A 19405-nucleotide genomic window follows, 5' to 3' on the forward strand; every position below is an offset into this window, starting at 1 on the left:
GCGGAATTTGTTTGCATACAAAACATTTGAAGCCGCATACAACTTTAAGATCATTCGGCAAAAATGAGAGGGACAGGTCCGTTATTTACCTTTGAATTAATTTCTTTAACAATACAATCTGAGAAATTAAAAAAGGCGGCCTACATTATTTGGTGGCGTTGTGTCAAGTCAATGTTAGAGCCAGTCCACAGGGCGCGTTGCGTCGACGCAGCGCTGCCGTTTGACGCATAGCCGGCCACACAGCCGCTACGGAGCAGTCAAGTCAGTCAGTCAGTCAGCTTCGTGCTGTCCGTCATGTGTGCGTTGCGACGACGCAGCGCGTCGTGTGAACACTTTGGTTATTTGACGCAACGCGCCGTGTGGACTGTGATTTGGCGGCTTGGTTTGACATAACTCAATCAAATTATGAAGATCTATTTCTCAGATTCACATTATTGTCAGCCGGCCCCTAGACGATCAATTGTATCGGCAATATCACGCTTAAATTTAATTGAACAGTTTATTTGAGAATTATATAAACATGCTGAGTGATATTGCGCAAAAAATTGCTCGTCTAATCCCGCTTAATCTTGTACCCATGCGTCAATCCCATCATCCTGTAGTTTCACAGACCGATCTTAAAGTTACGCGCCTCTATCGGTATTTAATATAACCCGTATCACGTATAATTGAGGGTCTTTCTCTGCAGGAAAGGAAGTATTTCAGCGAAGGTGGGTCTGTGCAAGTCCTCCCGCCGCCAGCACTCGCACATCAGTTCGTACAGGTCTCGGGGGCAGCCGGCCGCGCGGTTCATACACTCGAACAGCCCGTCGTCAGCCTGATGATGCTGTAGATTCTCGAGCACCTGAAATTGATTGAGCGTTGATGCTTATGTAAGTGGAGAGTGAGATTTCAGATTTTTGATAAAGTGACTTTGTAATGTTGGGTATGATAAATGACTAAGGCCCGTATCGCATCGTTTCGCCTCTGTGATTGGTCCAAATTTTGACAGCCAACCAATCACAGAGCCTGAAACGTTCCTTGAGGCCGAGGCGCTTCTTAAGTACTGACCAAAAATACGGGCCTAAGATGGAAGATCTCCGCGTGATAAGTGAACACATAATACCTATGGACGCTTCACACCACGTCAGTCTGGCCCAGTGCTAAGTACCTGAAGGACTTGTGTTACAGGTACCACGCAACGGAAATATATATTTTAATACTTTGACGTGTGACAGGTGAGATGGAAGATTTCTAGGTTATTAATTTTTTTAGGTTTTTCTAGGTTTCGTATTAGAAGATACGAAAAAACGCACACGCACATATTATACGTGTTAATGCTTAAAACTCGTATGTATTTATTATGTAATTAATAATTATAACACAATATAAATGTTTTGTTGTAGAAATATTAGAAGTTATTTTAAGTTTTTTAATTATTGTACACTTCCTCACCTCAGCCTCAGTCATATGCTCGTAGGGTCTCCGTCGGCAGTGCGTGAAGATCTCGTGTACGGTTACCGCGAAGGCCCACACGTCGCTCTTGGTGGTGTACCTGCCCTGCAGCACCGACTCCCACGCCGCCCACCGCAGCGGCAGCGGGACGCCGTCCACCTTGTAATAGTCGCACGCGTAAGCCTCGTTGTCGGTGCCGAAATCGCTGATCTTCACTTGGTAGTTCTTGCCGATTAGACAGTTCCTGGAATGTGGAAGGTTATTTCGTGAAGATATACCCACGATTAGAATTGTTAGTAATAATGTAAGTACCTACAAAACGTCGTCTTTTGCTGAGCCTGAAGATAAGTGGAAAGTAAGTCCTAGATTTTTAAAACCAGACGACGTATAAACGCTATGATTGTTACAAAAGTAAATGTAGGCTGTAGCCTGTCTTCGTATCTATAGGACTTAGCAGGTAGACAACGTACAATGTACCACCGAATAAATTTATTCATAACGTTCGTCAACTGTTGGATCTGTGTCATTTGGTCGGATCACGTCAACTTAATATATATGGAGCCTGGGTTTGAGAAAACGTGATGAAATGCTTAGATTCGCAATCTATGAATCAACTTCTCTGATAGTACCTATGCAGTACTTTTCTTCGATAGCAAGCAATCTTCCGTTCGTAGGTTAAACTCTGAAGTACTTATACAAAGTATTAGAAATTGAATTTTATTCATTAAACTGACAAATGACGAATCTTTTCAATCTCAAAAAGACGCCTTAAGCTGAGCTACACAGCATGCTGCAGATCGCAATTCAAATTGTCAGAACAAATGTATCTTATCTAGTAAGAGTTAAATTTCAGCAATAAGGGTTGTCGATATATCATTTGCCACCAAAGAGTCTTTCGTGTCAAATGTCGTGTCAGAGAGACATATGACAGCTGTTTGACACGTTATACCCTACGGGTACATAGGGCCAAACTGCAAACATCTCCCTCGCCTCATTGAAATACAAAGCCTCCTCTCGCCTCACCTCGCAGCCAAATCCCTGTGTACGAAGTTGAGCGACTCCAGGTAGTGCATGCCGGCCGCTATCTGCGTCGCGATGTGGAACAACGTCGGCGTCGACTGCGGCGCCGCCGTGCGCAGGAACGTGCACACGTCGCCTGTCAAACACACTCAACGTAAACACGCGTAACCTAGCTGTGAGTTGTGACCAGCGAAACTGTCAATGTCACTTAAAAATGATTATTTACGAATGTTTTTTAAAAACTCACAGACAAGAAACATTAAAAAAAAGTGTATAGTAAAACTTATTGTATTTTTATAAGACGGTAACGTTAGTAATGGACACATTTTTGTACCTGTAGTATCTCAAACTTACCCAGTTCCAAATACTCGAGTACAACAGCTAGAGGCTGCGAGCGACACGCGCCGAGCACCCGCGCCAAGTTGGGCGACGACAGGGCCGCCAATATACGTACGTCCCGCTCAAACTCCTCCCTGTTAGACAGAGATGTTATATGTTATTCAAACTACAACAAGTATAGCTGATATGATTGTAGCTTAAGAAAGCGATGTACTATGAGTGTAGCATAAGAAATCGACGGAGAGCTGGCGACGAAATCGGTCATGTGGCTTCAGCTGTATTAAAACTCCGTTAGCTACTTTCCTAAACAACCTTTTCTGATAATCTTGTGCTGGCAGGCCGTGGGCGGTGGGTAAAATACGTACCCAACGTATTTTAAAATAAAATAAAAATACTTTCGGTGAACTTCTTGATCGTAACCAAGTAATTCAAGATAGAAATTATAAATCGGTAAAATACTCTATTGCTTAATTTGAATAAGGGTTAATCAAATGAATACAAGAGCTGAATAAAAGAGGAAATACACCTTTCGTTGGGCGAGGCGTCGTGCGCCAGGAACTTGACAGCAACCAGTCGCTTCTCCGGCGTGATGGTGCCGCTGTACTCCGGCACGCCGTCCGCTTCCGCTATATACACCTGCCGAATTCAATATGGCTATTATGTATTTATTGATGAACGTACGAGTTAATATTGGAATTCTTATATTGTACACTTTTAAGATATTATAGGTGATAGTATCTATCATATCACCTGATAGACAAACTGACAAGGAAAATGATCCATATTTTCAGCGAACTCTTTTCGGCTTCAGAAAATTCCGGATGTCCCAAGATTTTTCCGGATGGAATCTAATACCACAGATTACTTAATAAAACTAAGGGCCTGTTCCACCACTTCTTTATAAGTGCCGGATGTCCACCACTTAACTTGACAGATAGAGTATGGAGAATCCGTCAAAAAAGTTGTGGATAGCCTATCTGGCACTTTATCAGGAAGTGGTGAAACGGGCCCCAGAACTTACAGTTCCGAACGCGCCCTCAGCCAGCTTGGAGATCATGCGCAGTCGGTGTCGCGGGAACTCGATCACGTTGGTCGTCTCTAAACGACGCTTGAGGTCCACCAATACGTCTTGTTGACTCTGTGACTGAAATTAAATCACAATATATCAATAATGACAACAGTCAGGCAGTTGAAATTTTCACGGAATCCTTAATTTTATGTGTACTTCAGTAATTAATAATAATAAAATGAATATATAAGGGGGGGCTAACACAACTTTAACACAACTTTTGGCCTATGTTTCTCTATAACGGTACGGAACCCTTCGTGCGCCAGTCCGACTCGCACTTGGCTGTTTTTTTTATGTCAGTAGTTACTTAAAAAGATACAATATCATTTCACTACCAGATTACTATTATATAAAAGTTAAAGCATGACTTTGTTCTACTTACCCTATTACTATGCTTAGATCTTATAGAACTGGCCCCAGATCTCCTGGTGTCCATATCCATGATCTTGTCAACATGATCTGTCATGAGCTCGGTGGCTCGATCTGACAGATTGTCTGGTAATCTCCGCTTGGTGAGCAGCGGCGCTGAACTCAGCTCAGGCACTGCGTAGTCGTAGTTTGAGCTATCTGTAATACGATGAATAAGGGTTTGATTACCAAATTGAGCCTTCAAAATTTAAACAGCTTAAAATTCATACAGCGATTGCAAGTCTACAATGTAACTCATCTCAACTCGATGTTAATGAAAACTCTACTGCATAGTTGGATGCTGTTAAGCATTGGTGTGTCATCCCACATCGGACTACTTTTGAGTTATCGGTGTTTTAAGTTTTTTTTGGAATAATCTTTATTCTCTGCTTATTTTAAGCAAAAAAATGTTATTGTGCGGTATCATTTTTTTTGTTGAAATGCGTAGATTTTGATTATGAAAAAAAGAAATTTATTTTACATTCGGTTTTAAGAGAAAAAGTATAAAAATGGTTAATGCTATATTGCTATAGGGCTTTTTACATATAACATTAATATCCTATTGTATAAAATTACCGTGACGAGGTAAGCCCACACCGCTGAACCGATTTTTCCGAAATTTGCTATGGAGATACTTTGAGTCCCTGAAAAGGACATAGGATCTTTTTTATTCTAAAAAAATGTACGGTTCCCAGGCATTCAATAAAAATGATTTCTGCTTATACCGCTACATGGATTTCAATTATATTTGGTACTAGCTGTTGCCCGCGACTTCGTCCGCGTGGACTTCAGTTTATAGCGCGCGATGTCAACAAAATTGGTTTCAAAAGCTTTTATAAAAAAACCCTGGTACCCATTAAATCAATACAGCTGTGCAGTGTGCAAACAATAAGTACTTCATTTTTGTATGTTAAACTTTATATATTATGCCAAATTTTAAAGCTTATTTAGCCCCCCAATTACACAACTTTACCCATAAACTATTTATCATTGATAGGATTAGCCCCAATTTCACCAACGTCTGTTAGTGTTAACAGCTTGTTAAAATATCCTGTCTTCTCTTTCATTCATATGAAAAACGAAACAGCTAACGTGATACTAATTCGAGCATTAACTTTAACAGTCGTTGGTGAAATTTGGTATTAAGGTTACGTCACTGCCTGCACAGATAAAGTACTGAGTTATTTAATACCGTACAATAGATATAACAATCGAAAAAAATCGAGACTTAAATGTAAGATGATACCACCTCTTATAGAAAGACTTTTGAGCAAGCGTCAGCGCGATGTAGAAGACGCACGGCGCCATCTATTATGAATTTTTTTGAACAAATTTACGACCCTTACAACCCTTTTTTCCAGTAAAAAAGTAGCCTATGTCCTTTCTCAGGCTTTAGACTATCAGTATACAAAATTGCATTACAATCGGTTCGGTAGTTTTGGCGTTTGGCGTGAAAGCGAGACTGACAGACAGAGATACTTTCGCATTCATAATATTAGTACAGATTATGTGCACACTGCACAGCTGTTTTTGGGTATTTTGATTAATTAAGAGGATTCCACACCGCCCTTTTTTCCATACAAACGTTGTCCCCTGTTTCCTCCCTGGATAATGCTAGTAGAGTTATATTTTTTTTCCTGAATATCTACGGCCACTAATACAATGTCCCTATGTTTTATTTTTTTTTTCATAATTTAATTATTAAATAAGATATGAACGTTCAAAAACCCAAAAAAATGGCCAGATTTTCCACTGTGTTCAAACGTCCAGAAAACAGATTTGGCTAGATTATACAAAAAAAGCAAAACATAGGAACACAGCTCAAGCCTTTTTTTAATCTTTAATGAAAAAAGTACTTAAATCGGTTAAGTTTTGGAGAAGGAATCAGGGGACAACGAATCGTTGATTTTCTGGATTTTCTGCAGTTGTCTCTATCGCGTTCTGCGGTATAGGCTTGAGGTAAGGGAGACAGCTATAGATATTACACGTACTTTTTTTTCATTTCTCTAGCCGCTGTTGTATCCTCTTAAGGGCCGCGCTACACCGGAATGGCAGCGGCGAGGCAAGCACTTTCAGCGCTGCCATTCCGGTGTAGCGCGCTGCGCGGCCCTAAGAGGGGTACCACTTACCAGGGTTTTAAAAAGTTTTTAAATTTGACACAAATTTTGTTGACACCGCGCGCTATAAACTAAAGTCCACGCGGACGAAGTCGCGGGCAACAGCTAGTTATGAATAAAAACAATAATATATAATAAAGTAGGTATGATTAGTTCTGTTATAATATTGAAGTAAAAAAATAAAGCGCCATCTGTTTTCATATATTAGAATTAAAATGTTGATTGCTGATTGCATTGATATATTTTCTGGATGGAATATAGGCCAACACAACACACTCGAACTCCTTAGAAATGCAGTAGGAGTTCTATAAGATAAGATAGATTGATTATTATTATAGCAAGTGATAACATTATTAAACATAATATTCTAACGTATTAAAAACTATAAACAAAAACATAATAACTAATAAGTATGATTAGTTCTATGTTACAATGAAGTAAAAAATAAAACGCCATCTGTTGAATCGTATTAGAACTAAAATGTTCATTGCATCGATATATTTCTGGATTTTTTATAATATTATACATAAAATACATTTAAGATTTTTGAAATATTATTTTAATACACATCCAAGACCCAGGAACATTGAAAACTTTTTGTTCCGCCTGCGGGACTCGAACCCAGGACCCCCGGGATGAGCGCTGGCCACGCGCAATGCGAAGTAATTTTCATCGATATTTTCATGGAAATAAGATATTTTCCCACATCAAAATGTAGCCTATGTCCTTTCTCAGACTCTAGAATAACTGTGTACAAAATTTCATTGCAATCGGTTCAGTAGTTTTGGCGTGAAAGCGAGACAGACAGACAGACAGACAGACAGACAGACAGAGATACTTTCGCATTTATAATATTAGTATAGATGTAGGTACGTTATGTGTCGGGAAAGGACTAATTGCAAACTAAAATTAGAATACATTTTATACATATTATTAATTAATCAACTTACGGGTAATTTCAGATGCACAATAATTACTTCATCAATCTAATAAATTTGCAATCTGATTAAAATTACTAATTACTTTTTGCCCAACTCTGCACGTGATAAACTAATTATTTCTACATTAACTAAATTTAATCAAAATCGTTTCAGCAGCTTAAACGCAAATTAATAAAGTTTATTGCGTGAAAACCGAACATTTTCCATGATAAAAAATATTATCCTACTATATGACGCCCGCAACTCCGTTGCGCCAAAACTTGTTTATCGCGCGGGGACCGTGCATTTTTCTGGGATGAAAAGTATCCTATGTCCTTTCCCGGGACTCAAAGTATCTCCATGCCAAATTTCAGCCAAATCAGTTCAGCGGTTTGAGCGTGGAGAGGTAACAGACAGACAGACAGACAGACAAACACACTTTCGCATTTATAATATTAGCATTTATAGAATATGGATATCGTTCTCCAAAACCTTACGTAATATCTACATGTACTCAATATCGATATCATAAGCCAAATTCATTTTTCTTGACTGCGCGGGAACCGTACATTTTCCGGGACAAAAAGTATCTAATGTCATTTTAATTGATTCAAAGTATCTGCATACAAAATTTTATCAAAATCGGTTCAGCGGTTTAAGCGCAAATCATTTTAGAAATATAGTACATAAATGCTATATACAAAACCTCACTTACAGGAATAAGCATTAACCATTTTTGTACTCTAGAATATGCTACAGTTGGTTTACAAAAAAATGGATCTCACTGTCGTAAACCTTATGTTATAAAGAACAAAACTGCATTATTAACTCAAAATCCGATTTTATGTGGGATTAAACACTAATGCTTAACAGCAGCCAGTTATAACTTATTACTCATTTTATGCACAGGTTATTTTGTCATTTAGATTGGTAGCATTAACTACCAACTTAAGGCCCTTGTGGTATGTAGTCACTAGCTATTCTGATTTTATTCGTATTAATATAAGGAACAAGTAAGCAGCCTATAATAAATAAGATAGAGGTAGTTTAGCCTCTTAACTTACCTGACAAAGCAGTATTAGAATCTTTAACAAAATCTTTCATCTCCAGCAGAACTGTGCTATAACTAAAGTATGGGGTACATTTCATTGCCTGGTACGGTTCCTGGTACTCATCGGATTTCACATCTAACCCGCAGTCCAAAATCATCTTATTTTCGGGCAGCATGGATGTACCACAAGGGTTATAATTCTCTGACACTGTTCGCTTTTGCGTCATTGTTGTTTTAGCTAGTGGCGACGCAAAACATTTTCTGTGACGATGCCTATGAATTATTAGGAACACTGCCACAGCTAGGAGGATCACTAGAGCTGTTAGGACTCCCACTACTATCGCCATGTACAGTGGATCCTCCTGATGCGCCGTAGGTACGGGAGCCTCTTTGCTAATGACCATCTTGTTCTTATCTTTAATAACAGCTGGTTTTAGAATTTCTGGTGTGTAATTGCCCTGAGCTACATCTGAAAAAATATACCAAAGTTTAGATTAGTTCTTGAGATTGGACCACAAGTCCAGAGAGAGATATGGTTTTGGGAATAATATGATCAGGGCGTCTTTTCTCAACGAACTTATAAAAAAAACTTCGATAGCGCGTTTTAGAACTTTAGCGTGTTAAGAAAATAGGCCATCAACACTTCTCGAAACTACTTCCAAAAGTCTTACCGGAATCGAAGACCACTTCGCTAATAAGAATCCACTTGGCAGCAAAGTGCAGCTCAATTCGGACCCACTTTCCTATTCGGTGGTGCAGTTTTATGCTGACGTTTCTGGAACTTTCGAATATGTGGTCCTCTTCAGGTGTATAGTGTATGGGATCGTCTTGGAACCGCGTACCACCGATGGAAAACGAAATTATCGCTTCGGAGAAGACCTAAAACGGCATTAACTTTATTTAAGATTTCTCTTTCATCTCAAAAAGGGTTGTTTTGTTTATTATTTTTGAAAGCGAAAAGGTTTTGAATTCATATTTTATTTATAAAATAACATTATAATATCGCTTCGGGGAAGACCTAAAACAGCAATAACTTTCTTTAAGTAACTTCTCTCACGTCTGAAAAAGTCTTGTTTTGTTTAATATTTTTTTAAAGCAAAAAGTTTCGAATTCATACTTTTATTTCTAAAAGGTTTAAAGGTAGTAAAATTAAGCTAGGTGTTCTATAAGGATCTATTTTAGGTCCCTTTCTTTTTCTCATCTACATAATTAATGACCTACCTTATTCATAATATTCTTATTCATATAAGTACTTATTAAAGATAACATGAGATAGTACTTTTTGCTGATGACGCTTCACTAATTTTTAATGTGAAGCGACAACAATATAATTACAACGAGGTAAATAGTGCTCTCTCAAATATAGTACGATGGTTTAATGCTAATAATTTACTATTAAATTCTAACAAAACGAAATGTTTAAAGTTCAGTTTGCCAAATGTTAGGCAAGTACAAACCAATGTTCTATTAAACGATGAGAAAATGAAATTAGTGGACACCACTGTATTCCTAGGTATAACTTTAGACTCTGCAGCATATGCTGTTAAAAAATCAGAGAAACAACTGATGTAGAAACAGTGCGACTTGTTTACTTTAGTTACTTCCACACATTATGTCCTTCTATGGGGAAATGCAGCGGACATAAAAGATGTCATCGTGTGAATCCTTAAGAGAAACGAGAAAATAAATATTCTGACCGTCGCATCTCAATACGTCTTGGATAATGTACAATATGTAAGAAAGAACTTAAATAATTTAAAAAAGAAAAGCGACAATCATTGTTTTAACACTACGAATAAGAACAAATTAGAAATACCAGTGGTCAGAGTTAGAAAAGTCAGCAATTTTTTTAAAGGCCAGTGTATACGCCTGTACAATAGAATCCCAGAAAACGTTTAAAATCTGTCTATCAATAAATTTAAAAAAGTAGTAAAAGAACGGTTGTGTACTAAAGCTTATTATAAAATCAATGATTTCATCAACGACAACACACCTTGGGAATAGGGTGGTTCTTACAGGCTACTAGATTTTTTTTTATATTTCCTATTGTAAATAGCTCTAAGTCATAATATTGTTATATGTTTTAAAATGTAATTTTCCATCTTTTTAGTAAAAGATGTGCCATGCGAGTTTCTTATGGCGGTTCTTCTCGCCGGGTTAGTTCCCGAACCGGTGGTAGGCACCTTAGTATCGACTTTCGGCAACATTTTTGTAAAAAAATACTCTGAATAAAAACTATTTTGATTTTGATTATCATTGAGAGTATTTGCCTCTTAAAATTCAAGGCTTATAGCAACATCTTCCTACGTATTTCACGATCAATATATTGTGTCTTCCTTAAGTTTCAACAACATCAAAAACATCCCAAGCAGTCACAATTAAAAGTATAATTTACCTGCACATCCCTCATGAACTTGTTATTGCAGTAAATATGGACAGTGCTGAACTCCCTCACTTTGTCGAACTCGAACTCTATGACGGGGGGTTTGGTGTCGGACGAGTTGTGCCAACCCACCCAGGCGGAGGGTTTGTTGGCCTCCCTGATCTCGTCCCCGCCGAACTGACCGTCAACGAGCTGGCCCAACCCCCCTCGGAGTTCAAGCCCCCATTGACCGTCGTAGGTCATGTCGGTCAGTTCCACCCCGTTGCTCCGCTTGTTACCTTTCGGCATCGAGTAGGCGACGATGCCGACTGGAATGAAAAAATCTTAATAAATTTCCGTATACGATTTCCGAAGTGAAGGAGACACTTTGAAAGTAGAAGCGCTGAAAGAGCAATTTTTTTGTGTGATTTATATGGGCAAGCGCTGTGTCATGAGTCATGACTGGATACAAAATTGAAAAAAAAGTTACTCTTTCAACGCTGCTACTTCCACAGCGAACTCTATACAGAGGGGCTCTTCCTTTTACTTTAGACTTTAGAGTCTAAAGTCTAAAGTAATGGGCCTGTCCACATGTCCACGTTACGACGTCCTTAACGTGGAACGGTGCGGTAACGACGTGCCACGGTACGTTGTCGTGACGTAAAAATTTATGTCAACATAACATTAATATGCACGTCACGATGTAGCAACATTGTGCGTCACCATGCCTTGTAAAACTGCTACATTTTTCACTACTTATCTAGATATGGACCACACAATGTGTATTCTGCTTCTGCTATTGTTAAGAAGACGGAGAGAGAGATTTAAGAAAAAAAAGACCTAAAATGTTGCTACACCGTGACGTGCACTTTCACGTTACGTTGACGTAAATTTTCACGTCACGTGAACGTACCGTGCCACGTTACCGCAACTTTCCACGTTGACGACGACGTCGTGGCGTGGAGATGTGGACAGGTCGGTTTTGTTACAGCCCGTAGTTTACACAATGTAAATACTTTTATTTTTTAACCCCCGATAAAAAAGAGGGGTGTTATAAGTTTGATTTTATTATATTATGTTGTATGCAATAGTTTTATCAACAATAACAACAACACTAGGTAAACTAATTTGACGGCACGTTTGTATTCACTAGTGTTGTTGCTGTTGTTAGTGTTGTGATTGTTCGTTGTTTCGCCAACTACCATCCGCATCCGAACTGATAACTTCCGCGGCAATCCCCGCCTCCAGGCTAAACCACACAATATAATGCAGTAAACCATCTTCATAATCGACCACACTATATATAGAGGAGTAAGTTTAATGATCGAAAAAACTATACTTTTCTTAAAGAACTTTCATCACCCAAAACCAATCTATACTAATATTATAAAGAGGTAAACTTTGTTTGTACTATATAAAAGTAACATTCTGAATTATGGAAAAACCACAATGTAAAAACCGGCCAAGTGCGTGTCGGGCCACGCGCAATATAGGGTATCGTAGTTCCGCAAATGTTTGATTGGTCAATGACAGGACATTTATAACGTGTTTTACACTACTAACAACATCATCTCAGTTACTTTCAAAGGAATTTTAACGAAAAGTTCAATTATACTTCGCTGAATACATTTTTTTTTAGTTGATCGACTATTACTTATTCAAAAACTTATGAAGTCTGCTTAGCCGTGATAATTTTCCTTTTAAATTCAGCATATTTCCTACTCTTGTGAATTTTTTCACATTTCTAGAAGCAACTGTTTAGCTTGTAGAAAAGGGGGACACTGAACTCAACGATTTTTTCCACTTTAAAACTTCAATTTCACAAATGGATCCCTAAATCGAAATTATACTCGTAATATTTTTAAAAAAACCTATCCAACGGTACCCCACACGGTGGGGTGGGCTGGAAAAAAATAAATCAATCCCGCTTTATGTGTAGGAGAGGTATCTTTCTTAAAAAAAAAAGTTTAAGTTCTTATATACCATTTTTTCGGAATCATTTATATGTGCATTCATGCCGAATTACAGCTTAGTAGGTCCTATAATCTCTGAGCAAAACTGCGGCCAGACGGACGGACGGACAGTCAGATAGACGGACGGACAGACCGAAACTATAAGGGTTCCTTGTTAACTACGGAACCCTAAAAAAGTGAGTCAAAAATCTGATTTAATGAAAATTGAAATACACACCAAGGCGTACTTTTAGTTCAAGTGATACTCGGGTTGGTCATAAAATTTTCGTTATCCTAGCTACGTGTTTGACAGCTGAAGTAGTCTAATGTATGAGAGACCATTCTATACTGCATCAGTCGCACGCACTCATGATAAAATATTAGTTTAGTAAGAAAATACTGTGGTCCTACATTGTAAAACTTGTGTCTGTGTTGACCGGCATTCAATAATACGACTGCGTTGCACTACTGTATGTTATTTATACTTATTGCGTTATTCCACACAACTTGTGCTTTGAGCGAGCACCTCACCGTCTGTAGTCTGTACCGACGCGATTCGCCGCTTCCATTGCTCTACGCTCGATCCTCCAAACCCCAATCCCAATTATTATGGTCGTATCTATTTCGCAAATCGCAGGTCGTATTTATTGTTTCCTATCAATTAATGTCAAACCAATGTTACATAAAAGTATAAGGTTATAACTTTGCTTTTTAATGAGAAACTGAATGTATCGAACAAAGAATAAAGCTGCAATAATGTTGCATTAGAACCGAATATGAGGAGGGTGCAGACTCGGGTCCAGACTCCAGACTGGGTCGTGCCCACTCTACGCCTATGATTCCTAACGCTTATATTAATCCCATTAGTATTATACTGGACTCTAGAGTTTGTGTTTCCTAACTTTGTTACTTATTGTTATTAAGTAGAGATGTGCCGACTAGTCGGTAAAGCCGACTATCCAGCCACTTTTGTAGTCGGCGACTAGTCGGCGAATAGTCGGCAAAAAGCGCCGACTAATCGGCTTTTTACTTTTTTGCTATTATTGAAATTATATTAAAGAAAAACCTTGATTATTATTTAAGTATAATATGTTCAGATCACACTCAATCAGTGTTACACATTTTAAAATTAAATGAAGTGTTTCTGAAATTACTTGCTAGTAAAAAAAATATTTTTGTAAATATAATTTTAACATCAAATTAAGTACCTATGTATTATTAAATCGAGATTTCATGTACATGAAATATTTAATGGAAAACCATCAACTGTAGCTAAACAAAATAAAGTAACGTACGCGAAGTAAACGTACTAAACACGATTCGACACGTTTGCAGGTGGCGTGTAAGACGCGAAACATCAGTAAAAAAGCGTTACGGAAACTTCCGAAACCATGATCGGCTTGGCCGACTAGTCGGCCGATTAGTCGGCTTCTTTGCAGCCGACTAATCGGCTAGTTGGCTAGTCGGCCAAAGTCATGATCGGCACATCTCTATTATTAAGCTTTGCAGGTCGGGAGTTGAGGTCATCACATCTTACTGGATTAGTTAATGCGGTGTCAAAGGAAAAAGTTGAAAGTAAAGGATTAAATGTTTATCTAAGAATTATTGTTTAGTTAAAAGCATTGAGGATTGGTTATACAGAATACAGATTTTAATCATAGAGAAAATCATGGATGGCGACTTAACCGGTTTAAAGTTCTATGTCGTGTAAATTTTTTGAAATTATATTTTTTATTAATAGGGTGATTATATCAACCAGTGAACGTCAATAGGGTATATTACTGGCTACTGCAATGTTTTCACGCTAGCGCTAGCAGGGCCCCCGCAAGGGCTACTGGCGCCTGTGTGCAAAAAAGGATTTTGGCGCCCCTTTAGGCAAATTTTTTGGGTCCTTGGTTTTGGCGCCCCTAAAGATGGCGATTTGGCGCCCCTAGGGGGTGGCGCCCGTGTGCATTGCACACATTGCACATATGGTAGCGGGGGCCCTGAGCGCTAGCACCATCACAGATACTAAACAAAAAGTTTTGGTCGACGTTTGAAAACATTTCTGTCAATATTCTGATATGACGTGTGCTACCATGTCCGATTTAGGCCGTAATATTTAATGTGTGTGTTAGTAGCGCCCTCTGCTCCGACCTTTGCGTAATATACCTTAAAATAAAATATAATTTTAGGAAAATACACAGCTCAGTATATAAATGGTGATAAGTTCCAAGAATTTTTGTTTTATATTTTTTTTTTATCCAGACACCTATACTAGACACAGGGAACACCGAGACAGTAAAACAAAAAGACTTCAACAACACTATGGAAGAATTAAAACTAGCTCCGCTGTCCTAAATCACAACACAATGGAGGGTAAGAACCCGACAGGTTCTGAAGGGCCAACAAAGCCTGTATTTTGTATTCCTTTCACATTTCAGACACCTGTGTGGAGCCTTTATTTTAAATTTTCACTACACTACAGTTTAGATTTATTTTACAGGGTACTCAAGGCTGCCGTGTGTTAAACACAACATCTATAATCCATACTAATATTATAAATACAAAAGTGTGTCGGTCTGTGTATCTGTCTGTTAACTTTTCTCACTTAAACCGCTGGATTGATTTTGCTCAAATAAATTTTGAGTCCGGGGAAAGGACATAGAATACTTCTGTCCCGTGAAAAAATGCACGGTCCCCACTCCCCGCCCAATAAACGATATGGGATTTATTTTATTTTAATTTTACTATTTTTTGTTATAGCTGCAACAGAGCGGTTCTTGAGATACAGCCTAGAGACAGACAGACAGACAGACAAACCGACAGAAGACAGACAGACGGACAGACATCGAAGTCTCCTTAATAGGGTCCCGTTTTACCCTTTGGGTACGGAACCCTAAAAACATGTAAACTATACAAGACTTACAGAAAAAATATACCTTAAAGTCATAATTTCATAAATTATGACTTAAGGTATATTTTTTGACTATGACTCATAATATTAAATGTGAATCATGAATTCATGACAATAATTATTCTCATAGATTCTAAGGTAAAATAAGTCTGAACGGATACTCATACAGAACAGAAGATTGATAATACGTTTTTTGTTGAGGTTTTTCATTCAATCACTTATTGTATCTAGCATCAAGCCGAAAGTTTTTTAGCAAAAAAAGTATAATCTAATTTTGGGTTTTCAATAAGATATTTTTTCCATCCTGGCGCGGGCGTCTTAAATAAATAACTAGCTTCCTAAGCAAATAAGTATATTTTTTATAGTCGTTTAACGTTTTTAACGAAAAGGTTTATTCTCAATCTTAAAGTACAATCTAGTACAATGTAGGTACCTATTATGTAATGCATTATGTTATAACTTATATCCTAATTCAACTAATCCAGGACAAGGGAAGACGTACAAATAATTTGAACAATACGACTAAAAATACATCACGTGTTTTATATAACAATCAGCCACGTGAGTTATGATCAGACACGTGTCTAATCCAGGGGTTCCCAATCTTTTTCAGCCTGCGGCGCAGTTGCACGTCAATATTTTGACACGGCCGGCGCCCTACTTTACCTAGCTATTAGAAAATTAATATACGTAAATAAACACCTTTAAATCAATATAGTTACGTTATGCAGGTAAACAATAATAAACACGCCTCCGCCTTAACGCCTCCGTGGTCCAGTGGTTCAGACCGTTCAGAACATGGCTCTTGACTCGAAGGTCGTGGGTTCGAGTCCCGCGTTAGAAACATGTTATATCCATGTTTGGTTAGGACAATGCGGGTTGATCACCTGATTGTCTGATAAGTAAGATGATCCATGCGTCAGATAGGCATGTAAAAAGTCGGTCCTGCGCCTGATCTCTCGCCAGTCGTGTCGGTCTTCCGTCCCACTGGGTTATGAGAGTAAAAGTAATAGAGAGTGCTCTTGTGTACTGCGTAGACACTTGGGCACTATAAAATTACTCCTGCGTAACTGGTCTGCCTACCTAGCATACGCCAAGGAGATATCTCACTCTACATGTTTTCTCGATGTTTGATAGTTTGTCTCTTCATCTCTATTGACCCTAGCATGACAAACATTTTTTCTCGCGTAGATCTATCATCGAAATAACACATTTTTATAGAGTTTGGTTGAGATAATGTCGAGATTTTGACATTATGAGACGAGTAACTACTCGTCTCATAATGTCAAAATTTAATTATCTCGAGAGTGAGATATCTCGTTGGCGTATGCTAGGTAGGCTGGTGTCAATGAAACCAGCCACCGTCACCGAAACCGGCGTGGGAGTTATTATTAAAACAAACAAATATTTAATCATTTACCTGCTTGACCTAATTAATATTATAATTTTTTGATGTTTGTGGTTTCGGATAAAGATGGAGGATCGACTCACGGCGCCCCTCTTATTTTTCCACGGCGCACCAGGGCGCCGCGGCGCACAGTTTGGGAATGCCTGGTCTAATCAGTAAATATAGATCTTTGATCAAAAGTTAAGAAAATTAACCCCTAGACGGGCTTATTTAGATAGTTAAGCTAGAAAATGTCAGAGCCAAAAAAACCCTCTTAAAAAGTTTGCGTAGCAAAAAAATATAATCCAATTTTACATGTTCAATTACCTCTAGATCAATTTTATTTATCCTGGCTTCTTAAATAAATAAATGTATGTACATTTTTGTACAGTCGTTTTTAAAGAAAAGGTTTGAAAACGCTTTCAATCTTAAAGTACAATGTATTATGTAATATCCTAATTCAACAAATCCAGAACAGGGGAAGACGTACAAAGTATAATTTGAACAATACGGAAAAAATAATACATCACGTGTTTTATATAACAATCAGCCACGTGCTAAATCACGTTTCTGATTAGTAAACTAGCTGTTTGACCGAGATTTGCTCGGTATCCGATGAAAATGACATTTTCTAGAAATGATTCCTAGCTATATCGATTTATCGCCCCCAAAACCCCCTATATACTAAATTTCATGAAAATCGTTGGAGCCGATTCCGAGATTCCAATTATATATATATATATATATATATATATATATATATATATATATATATATATATATATATATATACAAGAATTGCTCGTTTAAAGATATAAGATATTATATAGATTATAGATCTTTGATCAAAAGTAGCAAATCAAACCCTAGATAGGCATTTAGTGTTAGAGTGAAAAAACCCTCGTCAAAAATAAAGAACACTGAACAAGTAAACAAGGTACTCGGCCAGCATTAGGTTGAAGGCAAAATGTACTTATAAGTACTTATTCAGTCGTTTGGGGGAAAGTTTGCGAACATTTAAACGATGTGGCGCCTCTTTACTCGAGTACATGGGGTGATGCAGAATGTGCAACTTTTTTAAACTACTTACTGCCTGTTTATGATTTTTACAAAAACTAGCACATCTTAATTTATTGAAATCTACATATTTTTTTAATATCATAACTTTACAGGAGTAGAAAATATCAACGGCACTGCAAATTTTGCAACCATATAAAATGTAATACTCAATACTTACTATGTATTTTCCTGGAACGTGGATGGAACAGCAAAAAATGGAAAGGGGTAAGCGACAAAATGGTTTTTGTCGCGTAATTTAAAAACCATAAGTATATACATTTCTATAAGCTATGGGCAAATTATAGTGTATGCTTGAACCAATCTATGTACACATTTTGGAAGCTTAAATCACTCTCCTCTGTTGGCAAAAAAGGAATCCCTATTTTTACACAGGTCTTATTGATTGATTATTCTGTGTTATAAAAGTTGACCAATCGTGTTATGGTATGGACAATTCAAAGATATAGACATGATGAATACTGACAATGAACTTTAATTTCTTAGCTTTAGTCATTGCTGAGAAAAAAACGATATCGCTACAGCCAAATTATCAAGGCGTCGCCTTAAGCATATTCAATGTAAAATAAATATTGTTATTGATCAAACGATTAACTACAACATTAAACTACTGATCTACACCTGAAGCTCAGATTTTTGTGCAATCGTAGTAGATAACTCACCTAAAAGTTAAGTGGGCTATTACTAAGCCCGGTTCAGAAGATATCGATCACTATGGATCTATAACGGACAATTGATCCATCGACAATGGGAATAATAGATCTTTTGATCGGGAAGGGTTTTTTACAGCATGATTCGTTTGTCAAGATTAAGAAAGCCGATGACATAATATTATTCGACATCTGAGCCTGTTTTTTAAACAACATTTTGATCTTCGCAAAAAATATCGTCACTGCTAAGGGGCCTTCCACACGACATTTTTTACGATCGAGCGTAAAAAAATGCGCTCGTTTGTAAGAATTACATATTATGCAAGTTGAACGCTCAGCAAACGCAAGGAAGCCGACACGTTTTAACTTTTAAACTGTATATCTGCCAAAACGCGATGAAAACGCGCCGACGACGAGCGTATCGGAAAAGCGCGTCGTCAGTGCGCAAAAAATACGTCCTGTGGAAAGGTCAAACGTACAAAATCTCAATTTTCGTTTATTATTATTAGCATTTTGAGCTTCGCAAAAATATCGTAACTCCGTAAGTTAAACAACTTATTATTATTATTATGTAGATTCCCGATTCCCGTATTTACAGTACCTACTGAATGTTCTTTTGATTAAATTTTCGTTTGATTAAATTAAACAGAAATCGCCAATATAATAAATTGATTTTTTGAGTATGTATGGACTAATAAAATTGGGAGTCGATCAAATAACGTA

General features: G+C 37.7%; 1 protein-coding gene across 1 annotated transcript in view; it reads right to left on the reverse strand.

The window, feature by feature from the left end:
- Window positions 1–289: 289 nt before the first annotated feature.
- Window positions 290–19405, reverse strand: part of LOC121738994 (discoidin domain-containing receptor 2-like) — a 148739-nt gene continuing 129623 nt past the window's right edge. The window contains exons 6-15 of the mRNA XM_042131295.1: window positions 10754–11049; window positions 9030–9237; window positions 8372–8827; window positions 4245–4429; window positions 3815–3937; window positions 3320–3429; window positions 2809–2927; window positions 2458–2590; window positions 1435–1678; window positions 290–844 (exon numbers count right to left, since the gene is read on the reverse strand). Of these exons, the coding sequence (XP_041987229.1) occupies window positions 659–844; window positions 1435–1678; window positions 2458–2590; window positions 2809–2927; window positions 3320–3429; window positions 3815–3937; window positions 4245–4429; window positions 8372–8827; window positions 9030–9237; window positions 10754–11049 (2060 nt within the window). The 3' untranslated portion in view covers window positions 290–658. The remainder of the gene's footprint in view (window positions 845–1434; window positions 1679–2457; window positions 2591–2808; window positions 2928–3319; window positions 3430–3814; window positions 3938–4244; window positions 4430–8371; window positions 8828–9029; window positions 9238–10753; window positions 11050–19405) is intronic.

Source organism: Aricia agestis, chromosome Z (assembly GCF_905147365.1).
Source record: "Aricia agestis chromosome Z, ilAriAges1.1, whole genome shotgun sequence".
Classification (NCBI taxonomy): domain Eukaryota; kingdom Metazoa; phylum Arthropoda; class Insecta; order Lepidoptera; family Lycaenidae; genus Aricia; species Aricia agestis.